Source organism: Triticum aestivum, chromosome 3A (assembly GCF_018294505.1).
Source record: "Triticum aestivum cultivar Chinese Spring chromosome 3A, IWGSC CS RefSeq v2.1, whole genome shotgun sequence".
NCBI classification, from domain to species: Eukaryota; Viridiplantae; Streptophyta; class Magnoliopsida; order Poales; family Poaceae; genus Triticum; species Triticum aestivum.
Genome location: NC_057800.1, coordinates 572,640,299 through 572,652,904, shown reverse-complemented (window position 1 = coordinate 572,652,904; position 12,606 = coordinate 572,640,299). Strand labels below are relative to the sequence as shown.

Below are 12,606 nucleotides of genomic sequence, written 5' to 3'. Positions count from 1 at the left end.
CTTCTTGTAGTCATGAGCAGAATCTTCATCATTCCTTGAGCTGGATCGTGAGGACTTTTTGAAGCCTTTCTTCTTGGTGAATTTCCGGAACTTCTTCACAAGCATAGCAAGCTCCTTTCCAATGTCTTCAGGATCATCAGAACTGCAATCAGATTCTTCTTCAGACGAGGAAACAACTTTTGCCTTCAAAGCATGAGTTCGCCCATAGTTGGGACCGTAGATGTCTCTTTTCTCAGAAAGCTCAAACTCATGTGTGTTGAGCCTTTCAAGTATGTCAGACGGATCGAGTGTCTTGAAGTCAGGGCGTTCTTGAATCATCAGGGCTAGGGTGTCAAACGAGCTGTCAAGAGATCTCAGGAGTGTCTTGACTACTTCATGCTTGGTGATCTCAGTAGCACCGAGGGCTTGAAGCTCATTTGTGATGTTAGTGAGTCGATCAAACGTGAGCTGGACATTCTCATTGTCATTTCTCTTGAAGCGGTTGAAGAGGTTGCGAAGTACACTGATTCTTTGATCTCTCTGGGTTGAGACGCCTTCGTTGACCTTGGAGAGCCAGTCCCAGACTAGCTTGGATGTTTCCAGAGCACTCACACGGCCATACTGTCCTTTGGTCAGATGACCATAGATAATGTTCTTGGCAGTGGAATCCAGTTGAGCGAACTTCTTGACATCAGCAGCGATGACACCTTCACCAGCCTTGGGGACGCAATTCTTGACGACATACCAGAGGTCAACATCAATGGCTTCCAGATGCATGCGCATCTTATTCTTCCAGTAGGGATATTCAGTTCCATCGAAGACTGGGCACGCAGCGGAGACTTTGACTATCCCTGCAGTCGACATAGCTAAAACTCCAGGTGGTTAAACCGAATCACACAGAACAAGGGAGTACCTTGCTCTGATACCAATTGAAAGTGCTAGTGATCGACTAGAGGGGGTGAATAGGCGATTTTTATGAAAGTCTTCAAAACATGGAAGTTTCAAAGACAAACGATAGAAATAAACCTATTACCATGCAGCGGAAGGTAGACTACACTAAGCAAGCCATAGTCAAGTATTCAATGAAATGAAAGCACAAAGACTAATAGCAGCTAGGCAGTATAGATCAGGATGGAAGATAGTATGAAGCCAATCAGAACAAGCAGTCACACAGTGAAGACAAATAGATAATGCAAATAGGCAATGACTTCACAAGGACCAATCTGCAAATAAAGAGATGGGAAGGATAGAACCAGTGGCTCGTTGAAGACAATGATTTGTTGGACCAGTTCTAGTTGTTGTGACAACTGTATGTCTGGTTAGGGAGGCTGAGATTCAACTCAGAAGACCGCGTCTTCACCTTATTCCCCTTGAGCTAAGGACACCCAGTCCTCGCCCAATCACTCTGGTAAGTCTTCAAGGTAGACTTCCAAACCTTCACAGACTTCATTCACCGACGATCCACAATGACATTTGGATGCTCAGAACGTGACGCCTAACCGGCTGGAGGATTCACAGTCCTCAAGTGTAATAAGTCTTCAGATCACACAGGCAGGAAGACTTCAGTGATGCCTAACACTCTTTGGCTCTGGGTGTTTAGGGCTTTGTCCTCGCAAGGAATTCTCTCTCAAAGGCTTCGAGGTGGGTTGCTCTCAAACGACAAAAGCCATACACTAACTCTGAGCAACCAACCAATTTATGGTGTAGGGGGTGGGCTATTTATAGCCACTAGGCAACCTGACCTGATTTTTCCGAAATGACCCTGGGCCACTAAGGAACTAACATGTGTTCCAACTGTCAGATTTCAAACACACACGGCAACTTTACTTGAGCTACAAGCAAAGCTGACTTATCCAGCTCTGGATAAGAATTGCTCTCATTGTCTTCGCTCGAAGACATAGGATTTTGGTTAAGCATCAGTTCAGTCATTCTGACTGGTTCACTTGGACCCCACTTAACAGTACGGTGGTTCCTATGACTCAACAAAGAAGAAAAAGAACGACGAAACAACTAAGTCTTCGTGCTCCATAGTCTTCACGCGATGTTTTCTCTTGTCACAGTCTTCAATGTGAATGTCTTCACATACCACCTTTGACTTCAATGTCTTCATACATTTTTAGGGGTCATCTCTGGTAGGAAAACTGAATCAATGAGGGACTTCTACTTGTGTTATCCTGCAATTCTTACAAACTCATTAGTCCCTCAACCAGGTTTGTCGTCAATACTCCAAAACCAATTAGGGGTGGCACTAGATGCACTAACAGACGGTGTCGAGGTCGGGGTCGGGGGCGGCAGTGAGGGTGTGCGGTGGGCGGCGGCGGTGGTGAGGTTGACGGCGGTGGTGGGCGGCGGCGGTGAGGTCGAGAGCGGCAGGGCGACGGCGGCGATGGAGCAGTTGGGGGAGAGGGGGAAGTAGAGGGGAAGGACTTAGCGAAATTTTGAGCCCGCGCGGCCGGGGGTTAAGTCAAACTAGCAGCAGCGCGTTTTGCCGGAACGCGCTATAGCTAAGTTAGCTATAGCGTGTCAAGCGAAACGCGCTACAACTATTCATTTCTGTTTTATAATATCAGTAGCGCTTTGCCCTGAAAAAACACTACTGCTAAGTCTAAGCATGTAAAAACTTCAAAAATATACATTGGTCATCATTGTTCTTTTTGTGTAGAATCTAAATAGTCAACATGAATCCTCACAGTACCTGTATAGGCACAGGTGAAGATTCATATTGCAGCCACAAATCCTACACATATAGTTCAATGAAGACCAAGTGCTCGAGATAGTTTGAGAAGTAACATATTTAAGGTGGTAAACACCTTGTTCGCTTAGCAGTATGGGACTAAACTTAATTAGGTGCAATACTTAGTAGTAGCGTGTTTTGAGAAAAAACATTGCTACTAAGTACTTTAGCAGTAGTGCGTCCTCGGAAGGGCGCTACTACTATATCTAGCCTGGGGGCAACGCCATGGCAATTATAGTAATAGTGCTTGTTTCACCTAGACCGCTACTGCTACCGTGTTATTAGTAGCGCGGTTTTCTGAAGCTCGCTACTGCTAATTAGCAGTAGCATCTGTTTTTAGGCCGCGTTGCTGCTAAGATTCTGTGTATAAGGTTTTCCCTAGTAGTGTTAGCCCATCACAATCTCTCACGGTCAACGAATGATATTCCTTCTCCCAGGAAGACCCGATCAGACTCGGAATCCCGGTTACAAGACATTTCGACAATGGTAAAACAAGACCAGCAAGACCGCCCGATGCGCCGACATCCCGATAGGAGCTGCACATATTTCGTTCTCAGGGCAACACCGGATGAACACTACGTACAGCTAAAACCAACCCTCAAGTTTCCCCGAGGTGGCGGCGCAAGTGGCTCTGGTTCGTACCAACACTTAGAGAAGCACTGGCCCGAGGGGGTTAAAATTAAGATGACCCTCGGGTTAATTACTCCCAAGGGAAAGGTATAGGTTGTTAGGCAAATATAAAACCAAGGTTGGGCCTTGCTGGAGGAGTTTTATTCAAAGCGAACTGTCAAGGGGTTCCCATAACACCCAACCGTGTTAGGAACGCAAAATCAAGGAACATAACACCGGTATGACGAAAACTAGGGTGGCAAGAGTGGAACAAAACACCCGGCATAAGGCCGAGCCTTCCACCCTTTACCAAGTATATAGATGCATTAATTAAATAAGAGATATTGTGATATCCCAACATATCCATGTTCCAACATGGAACAAACTTCAGCTTCACCTGCAACTAGCAACGCTATAAGAGGGGTTGAGCAAAAGCGGTAACATAGCCAATCAACGATTTGCTAGGATGATTGAAAAGGTTAGAGGCTGTCATGGCAATTCGGGAAGCTTGATAAACAAGTGATAGGTAGCACGACATAGCGATAGAACGAACAACTAGCAAGCAAAGATAGAAGTGATTTCGAGGGTATGGTCATCTTGCCTGAGATCCCGCAAGGAAGAAGAACGAGTCCATGAAGAAGACAAAGGGACGTAGTCGAACGGATCCTCACAAACGCGACGTTACCCGAACTAGCAAGAAGAAGCAACACCGGAAAGGAGAAAACCACATAGTAAACAACCATCACATAAACATGGCATGATGCACAATCAAGTATGATGCATGTCCCGTTTAATGAAGCATGACATGGCAAAGTGCACAAACAATACTACAAATTAAGTGGAGCTCAATATGCAACGAGTTGCATATTGACGAAACACCACATGACTTATTTAGTTCACTCTTGTTTATGAACTCAACAATATTAAATGTTATTAAACATGCCAAGAGGTGAAGCATCACAAAACTACCTATCTAGGCAAGTTTAAATGAGGCCGGAACAACAAGCAACAAGTCCAAAAAAATCCTCATGTGCATATTTTAAAGTTGGTACGGTTCTGCCCTAAACCATATTTTTAGAGTTGTTAAACATGCAAAGTAATGCCACCATGTTAATCTATGCATTTTTTACCCCATTTACATATAAGGTTTATTAAATACGGAGCTATGGTTAATTAGTTATGAAATAAAGCATTTTAACATGGCATTTTAGCAAATTAAACAAACAGCAAGTTTAAACATTTTAAACATGGATGAAAGTTGGATATTATGAAACTACACAAAATTCTAAGCAAGTTACATGTTTAAAACATTTTAATCCGATGCATGGTTGATGATTTATTAAATGGATGATCTAGAGTGGCTTTTCTGTAAAACTGCTTTCCTCTAGAAAAAAGACAAATTCGCATAACTGAAAAAAACAGGAATGGGCCGAAACAAAGGCTGGTCCAACAGTGAACAAAAGAGGAGGGCGCGCGGGATGGGCAGCTCGCCCATGGGCCAAGCCCAGCTACAAAGGAGGCCGAGCAGGCTCGCTCACTGCTGGATCAAGTCGAGGCTGACCCGGGCGCGGTCAACACGCGGCTGCACCAATCGAGCTGTTGTTGCTCGTTACTGAAGAACGAACAACAGAAGCAGCGACAGGTTCATGGCGATGCAGGCGCCGGCGAGGTTCTGGCGACGGGGACGGGAACAGGCGGGTATGCGTCGAAGATGGCCGGATCTGATGTCAATTCGGGTCCGGGAGGCGAGGTGGCATCGGGCGAGCTCCTGCTCGTTGTAGAGGGGAAGCAGATGAAGGGGCACCGTCCTTGCCAGGAACCGATGAAGACGACGGCGACAGGGACTCCGGCGGTGGCAGGTACTCGAGGCGGCGGCCATGGCATCGTTCCTGTAACTGAGAGAGAGAGAGAGAGAGAGCATGAGAGAAAGACAGGGATGGGAAGGAGAAGGAAGAAGCAAGGGAAGAGGAGGTCAGGAGGAAGGGATCCAGCGCTAGCTGGCTCTCCTGGCTTGCTGGAGCAGCGAGCGACTGCAGTAGGCGATAGGGAAGTACGCGGCAGCGCGAGTCCTGCTGGAGCTCGGGGTGACTCATGGCAGAGCTCGTCTACAACGACGGGGCTGACGAGGCTGTCGGGGACGCCGACGTCTTGCGGACATGGAGGCGCAGGAGCTCGAGGGGAGGCTTGGGCGAGCGGGACGGCAACGGAGCGCGAGGAAGCAGGGGCTCACGAGGGGCGCTCGGGGTCGCGGAGGGGGAGCGGCGACGCGGTGCGCGAGGTGACGACGAGCAAGGGCGAAGGAGCCCTGCAGCAGGGAAAGCAGAAGGATGCGCCATGGACGAGCTCCTGCTCGTTCCGGCGGATAGCAGGCGAGGACTCGGGCGCCTCGACGCAGAGGTGCCATGGACCGAGAGGATGGAGCTTGGGGACGTGAGGATCCAAGAGGTGGGGATGGTGGGCGAGGAGGTGGAGCTCGGGCTCCTGCGGGATTTGAGCGGGGCGGCTTGGTTGGCTCGATTGGATCTGGAAGGATCCCGAGGTGGGAGGAGGTGGCTGTGGTCTCAGTGGTTGGCTGAGAGGTGGAGGGCACCGGTTGGGCAGGGAAGAAATCGAAGAGGGACAAACTGGCGACGACGACGGAGGGATTTGGAGGATGGGACAACTCTCCTAGAAACTAGGGTTTGGACAGATATTTATAGTAGGTGGTCAAAGATGGGACTATTTGGTCCCTCCAATTATAATCGGACGATCCAAGATAAAAAGGTTAGGAAGCCTAAATAATAAACCGATGATGTTTTAGGGATGTTTGGGCATGAACCGAATCCAACGGTGACGACTGTCGGGCTCGGGTTTGGGGGAGTTTCGGACACGCGCGAGGGGTCGATGCACTGTGCTAAGAGGGTTCTGGTGAACGAGGTCAAGTGTGTGGTTGGACTGAGAAAAGAGAGGATGAATGCAATCCGACAACCGTTTCCGGAGACGGGAAACATCCGACGATAGACCGACTATAATGCCGCTATAGTTAACTGTCGGGGCGTCAAATGGACTCCGAATGCGATAAAACTTGGCAGGCGGTCTACCTACACTATAATAAGACCGCACGCCAACTCTATTCTCTTTCCGAGAATATTCTCCGGCCACTTATAAAATACTATTTCGGACGTGTCTTGAGCGCGTGCGAGTGTGGCTGGGCCCAGAACGGACAACGAAGAGAACTAGGAGACCTGGACGGATGCAAGTTTTGAAAATATGATGATGCAATGCACATGATGACATGACAAGATGCAACACGCAAGTGAATGACAAAGCAATAACAGCGAATAACCAAAAGACACCCGACGCGTTGGTCTCGGGGCGTTACAAAACCACAACAAGTAGAAGCCCACATTCAGCGATGCTTTTCTGTTGCAGCCAGCCAGCCGTAACCAAGCTACACTGCGCATTTCTCGTCTATTCTACTATCATCAGACTTGCCAAGAGCCAGTCCACACCGGGCATTTCTCGTCTGTTCTAGTACCATCATCGGACCTGACAATAGCAACATGACATTTCCCAGAGCACGCACACACAGCATTCAGTTTAATGGTATATAAGACTGTCCCGTACTCCGGCCTACTGACCAGCTCCCACGGCGCCGCCGTCTTCCGCGTCCCGGCCGCACCGGAGGTGTATCTCGTAGCCGCAGGCGATGCACTGGTACGCCCAGCCGAGCCCCTGCTCGTCGCACTCGCAGCAGACGTACGGCCCTCCGCCCGACTTCTCCGAGACGACGCTCAGCTCGTGCCGGTGCCCGGCGTGGCGCAGCGACGGCGCGTACCCCTTGGCCTGCTCGTCCTCCAGCTCCTGCAGCAGCCTCACCTGCTCCTCCGTGAACGGGAACGCCATGTCGAAGTAGAGGTTCACCAGGTTCCTCCCGTCCCTGGTCACCGTCTTGCCGTCCGGCCCGATCACCACCAGCGTCGGGATCTCCCGCACGTCGAAGTACCTGGCCAGCTCCCGCGACGGCGCGCCGTCGTACGGCAGCGCCAGCCACGGCATGTCGCCGCGCGACCGCTCGTACCCGTCCTCGTCCTTGTCCATGGGGATGTACACCACCTCGAATTCCTGCGACCTGCCCTTCAGGTTGCCGTAGATGGCGGCCAGCCTCGCGGTGAACTTGACGCACGGCTCGCACCCGTGCGCCGAGAAGTAGAGCCCCACCGTCTTCCCCACCAGGCTCGCGATGGGAACCTGCAGCCCTTAGCCACGGTGAGGCCAGCAGCTGGATGCATGGCAAAATCAATGGCGATGCCTCTGCATTCTAGAGGAAAGCAACACTCGGTGTCGGTGGTCACACAGGTACCTGTTCATTGCTGCCGTTCTTGACGTGGCCGACGGAGAAGAGCTTCTCGAGCGTCTGGGAGGCGAACTTGCTCCGCTCGTCGGCCTCCAGCTCCGCCACCCTGGCCGGCGTGAACGGGAACGCCGGGTCGCCGTAGCGGTGCACGAGCTCGACGGCGTCGGGGCAGACGACCTCGGCGCCGCCCGGGGCGAGCACCACGAGGCGCGGGATGCCCTCGACCTGGAACATGTCGCTGAGGCTCTTCTTGCACGGGAGGTCGCCGAAGGGCACGGCGGGCCACGGCATGGCGCGGTGGAAGCGCTCGAAGGACGGCCCGTCCTCATCGCACGACACGAAGACGACCTCGAAGCCGGCGCCGCGCGCCCTGAGCTGCTGGTACGCGGCGGCCAGCGCCGGCGTGAAGGCCTCGCACTTGGGGTACCAGTTCGCCGCGAAGTACAGGCCGATGACCTTGCCCTCTAGCTCCGGGAGCTCCACCTGTGAAGATTAGTTAGGGCCGGACACGTGGTCGCTGGTTTTCATCATGGTGTGGGAGTCATGATCACCGTTCACAGAAAAGGAAACAATTAAAATGATGGAGAGGGAGAGAGGGAAAGGAATAGTTCACCGGGAAAGAAGACCGTATAAATGTGAGGAGGTTGGATAGACACATGTCGACAGACGACAGTACCCTAAGTATTCTGATTCTCGACGTATGTATTATGTTCATTAATCTTCTATAAAAAGGAATAATTGAAAACCACATGAGTTTCTGAATATTATAAGTTGGGTGTGGCAAGATCTCAGTTCGATCGAGACTTAATCAAGTCTTAATCAAGTCACAGAACATATAAAAAAGCAGAAAGAAAGAAGTTATTTTTTTGCATGGATCAGCACATAACATCTCATGAATGAAGCATCGACTATTGTTCGTCCACTGAGATTTAGCAATCTTGTTACAACTTTAGTTTGTTGGCCAAAATTCACACTCTTATTTTCTACTCCCTCCGTAAACTAATATAAGAATGTTTAGATAACTAAGGTAGTTATCTAAATGCTTTTATATTACTTTACGGAGGGAGTAATAAGCATCCCAAACAAGATTAGGATTCGTTGATCTTATTAAATACCTAATATATTAGTTTACAGAGGGAGTAGTTAGCTTCTTCTAAAGGAACCCATAAATTGGTCTCTTTTAGTAGATTAAAAAAAAGCTTGCGAGGCTTGCACTTGTTGGAGGTAGCCGAAGGAACTCAAGATTATGCACACAAGTACAACAGATAGGCGCCTTCATTTTTCTTTGGCTGCGCCTTGTTTGAGAAAACATGGTGGAAGGAACAGCTTAAGTTTTTGATTGTTCAAGTAAAGCCCTTCGCATAAAACGTACCAACTTCAACCGGTGCTAAATTGGATCTTGACTAGGTTAGAATCCGAGATTTTTTTTTCTGAGTGAATTTAACACAAAATTTGTTTTGTTTTCCATTTCCATGTCCGGTATATCCACCCTTTGCGTGATACTACTACATGAAAAAGCAAGAGATCTCAAACCAAACCCAGATAGGAAAATCGCTCTGTTCTAACCGATGAACAGCGAGAGGGAACATGCAGCCGAGGAAGGAAGCAAAGAAGATTCAAGGGCGAAAGCCAAAGCAGAAGCAGAAGAACACATGAGCTGGAGAAGCACCTCGTCCCCGGAAGGAGCGATGAGCGAGCCCAGAGGCAGCGCGGAGCGGATGCCTCCTCTTTCACTCCCGTCTGCTTCTTCCATCCCCGGATCTCCGACGACGTTGAGTATCTTCTTGTGGCCAGGCCAGGCACTTTCCCTGTGCCTGATCCCCGATGCGTGCGTGCCGGATAGCAGCAGTAACGCTCTGGACCTGGACCGGACTGGACTGGACTGGCTTTGTGCTCTCCGAACAGCAGTTGTGGCCGACCCTCGCCTCACCGGCCACCGCAGCAATAAATAAGCAGGTGAACGGGGGGCGCCGCGTCTATCTGCAGACGGCGAACCCTTTTTCGCGGAGGCGTTCACGTCATCTCGCCACGCGCGCGCGCCCGGCCGTCGCAGCGGTTCCTTTCAGACGTTGGAGAGGGCTGGCGTCAGAGCAGCTGTCGAACAGAGGCGACGGTGGGGAGCCGGAGCCCGTCTTGTTGGCGTGCGGGGTACGTGGGGCTGGGGCTGGGGCTGGGAGCGCGGCTAGGTGGCCAGACACGGCGGGGTGGGAAAGGGGGCGACGCGACGCTAGTGCGCTTCCAGTCCAATCGGGGGTCTGGGAATCGATCGCAGCCAACAACGTGTTCTGCTCCGTGCCGTGGGTCGCGCTCGCGGTGGACTCTCTCTCTCTCGCCTTGGCGTGGGCGTGGTCGTCGCAGCGGGCGGATGGATGGCCGGGTGCGTGTGATGTCCGGTTGCCCGGGGCTTTGGTGTCGATCGGTCGCGGTCGCTCCCAAAGTCTGGCCCTGTTCCGTCTAGGAAACCAGATGAGGCCTAGGAGATCGTCATCAATGCTGGGTTCGCCACCTGTGGGATCGGGGAACTGATGCGTGTGTGCGTGTGTGTCTGTCAGCAGCTGACTCGCGGGTGAAACGCCGGAGCAGGGACACATGAACGCGACCATAGTACGCGCGTGTCGACTATGGTCTGGTATCCGTGTCGAAAGGTGGAGCTCCAACGGCCTAAATTTCGTGTTTTGACCCTTTTGACAAACAATTTCAGGATCTGACTCTGGTTTGAATTTTTTTCGGATTTGACCCTTTTGCTACCACCAGAACCTCTGACGGTAGGGTTACACAGCCTACCGCCAGTGCCCCTGGCGGTAGGTTTTGACGGAGGGGACGGCGACCGTTACCGCGTGTTGACGTGAATAAGTACCTTACCGCCAGGGGCCCTGGCGGTAGGTTGTGTTACCCTACCGCTAGAGGCTCTGGCGGTAAGGTGTGGCAGGGTTTTGCCGTGTAGACATTCTGTAACGTAAGATGCAATGGCCCTGGCGGCAGGTTTACCCTACCGCTAGCCCCCCTGGCGGTAGGGTCTTCTGTTTTGCCGTATATAGTTTCTGTAACGAAATATGAAAGGGCCCTGGCGGTAGGTTCACCCTACCGCCGCAGAGGCTGGCGGTAGGTTGTCTAACCCTACCGCCAGGGTGCCTGGCGGTAGGCTCCTCTGTTTTGTTTTTTCAAATTCATTTGGTTTCTTGTTCTCAAATTCAAATATGACAGCAATATCACAGCAAGATTCACAAATATGACAGCAATATCATAGATTTTAAACAATTAAACTTGAGCAGGACATAGATCCATATTAAGATAACTTGAAGTGCATAGAACATTTTAAACACATATATATCCACAAATAACAAACACATAATTTCACGTAGTTTCACAACCACTAGATAAGTTCATAATCTTCATCGTACTCTTCCTCCCCGTTGCTCTCCTCCTCCTCCCCTTCTTCTTGTGTGGCCTCCTCCTCCTCCTCCCCCTCCTCCCCTTCTTCATGTGTGGCCTCCTCCTCTTCCTCTCCTTCTTCATGTGTGGCCTCCTCCTCCTCCTCCCCAACTAACCTAGACGATGGGGGAGCATGCCTAGATGAGCCGATGAGACTCTGTGTGGCTACGGGCTGATAAGCTTCAACTGACCCATCTCTAGCACACCCAAGCAGCCCTACCAGCTTGCGACAACGCTTCACGAACTTCTGCACTCACAATGAAACAAGGGTATGAGATCGACTGATTGCAAGTGAACAAGATGCATCTGTTCCGAGGAGGCTGAAATTGTACCTTCATCGTCCCCCTCACTTTGTTCTCAGATTCTATGCTCCCGGGGAGATCACCTAGTGCATTTGAGGCTTCAAAGATGCATCTGTTCAGCTCACCAGACTGCAACGGCATAAGTCAGTTACGATGACGAATAAACTAATTTAAATACAACCGTCGGTTCAAACTTACCACTCTGTTGATGAGGGGTGCAAACTCCCTAAATCCACTGTGCATGTCTCTGATGCCGGTCTGGTAGGCCTCTTCCTCAGGGTCATCCCTCTCCAGCTCCGCGATGTCTTCCGCCGTCCACCGAGGCCTGAGACGAAGACGGTGCTTCTGGACATCATCGTACCACCTCATGTGACGGGTCAGGTAAGCATCCCAGTCAGTAACTTTCCTCTCCACATCTTTACGGAACCTCCGTCGGTCCACTCTGTCGCATGAGTTTTATGCTCCTCTTCCCAGTCTGTGATCGACTGATTCTTCTGCCGGCTCATCCTCCAAGGCATAAGCAACAAGAATCATCATAAGCGCAATGATATCATCATAAGCAACAAGAAACATGATAAGCGTAATGAAATCATGGTCACGGTGAACAAAGCGCTCACAGGTGGAGCGCGTGGCCGCCGGTATCGGTGGGCTGGCCCGGTGGGGTATGCTGATAAATCCCAAACTGCGTGGCCACGCGGTGTGGCAAGTGCCACTCGACGGCATACACACAGATCATGGGCACGATGCACCGCCAGAGACCATGGTCCGCATCGCACATCATGTTCAGATCAAAGCCCCACTGTCGGTCATGATACGGCCACCAGTTTACCTATTACATATACATTGGTAAGTTCCCACTCTCGGTCAAAAGTGAAATCAAAGAGAAAGGTGTTGAGCGAGTTCATATACCTGTGTATGCATCAAAGCGTCCAACTCGTTGGTGTAGGTCTTGTATGAAGTCTTGTTAAGGCCCGTGTAGAGTTTGACAACATCCCAACTGTAAGCTACGGTGGGGTGTCGAGTCTCATCGTCGTCTTCGCTATAGGCACCCCACGGGCGTCTTGGCAACTTCTCCAGACGCCCCACCGGCAGCCGCTCCCACATCCAAATGGAGAAGGCCCAGACAAATCCACCCATATTGGACTTGTCTCCCGTCCTCTGCGTTGCATCGTCAAGCTGCAAAACATCAAATGAGGATCAGATATAAGAAAATG

General features: G+C 50.7%; 1 protein-coding gene across 3 annotated transcripts; it reads right to left on the bottom strand.

Moving 5' to 3' along the window:
- Nucleotides 1-6,592: 6,592 nt before the first annotated feature.
- On the bottom strand, nt 6,593-9,935 carry LOC123062291 (probable nucleoredoxin 2). Of its 3 annotated transcripts, none has more exons than XM_044485748.1 (3): nt 9,328-9,935; nt 7,665-8,175; nt 6,593-7,583 (listed from the first exon to the last, which is right to left on the bottom strand). In XM_044485748.1, exons 2-3 carry the CDS (start codon nt 7,947-7,949, stop codon nt 6,897-6,899), a joined length of 972 nt encoding a protein of 323 aa, XP_044341683.1. In that variant the 5' UTR covers nt 7,950-8,175; nt 9,328-9,935; the 3' UTR covers nt 6,593-6,896. The 3 variants fall into 3 exon arrangements, with proteins under 3 accessions (XP_044341683.1, XP_044341681.1, XP_044341682.1); XM_044485746.1 differs by having other exon boundaries at nt 7,665-8,141; nt 9,328-9,920; XM_044485747.1 differs by having other exon boundaries at nt 6,593-7,552; nt 7,665-8,141; nt 9,328-9,899.
- Nucleotides 9,936-12,606: the final 2,671 nt, after the last annotated feature.

Bases quoted from the DNA above. Each gene is read 5' to 3' on its own strand.
- LOC123062291 (XM_044485746.1), bottom strand. From the start codon at position 9,411: ATGGAAGAAGCAGACGGGAGTGAAAGAGGAGGCATCCGCTCCGCGCTG. The intron at 8,142-9,327 runs GTGCTTCTCCAG...TAATCTTCACAG, and splicing joins TCGCTCCTTCCGGGGACGAG to GTGGAGCTCCCGGAGCTAGA. The intron at 7,584-7,664 runs GTACCTGTGTGA...CCATGCATCCAG, and splicing joins AGAACGGCAGCAATGAACAG to CTGCTGGCCTCACCGTGGCT.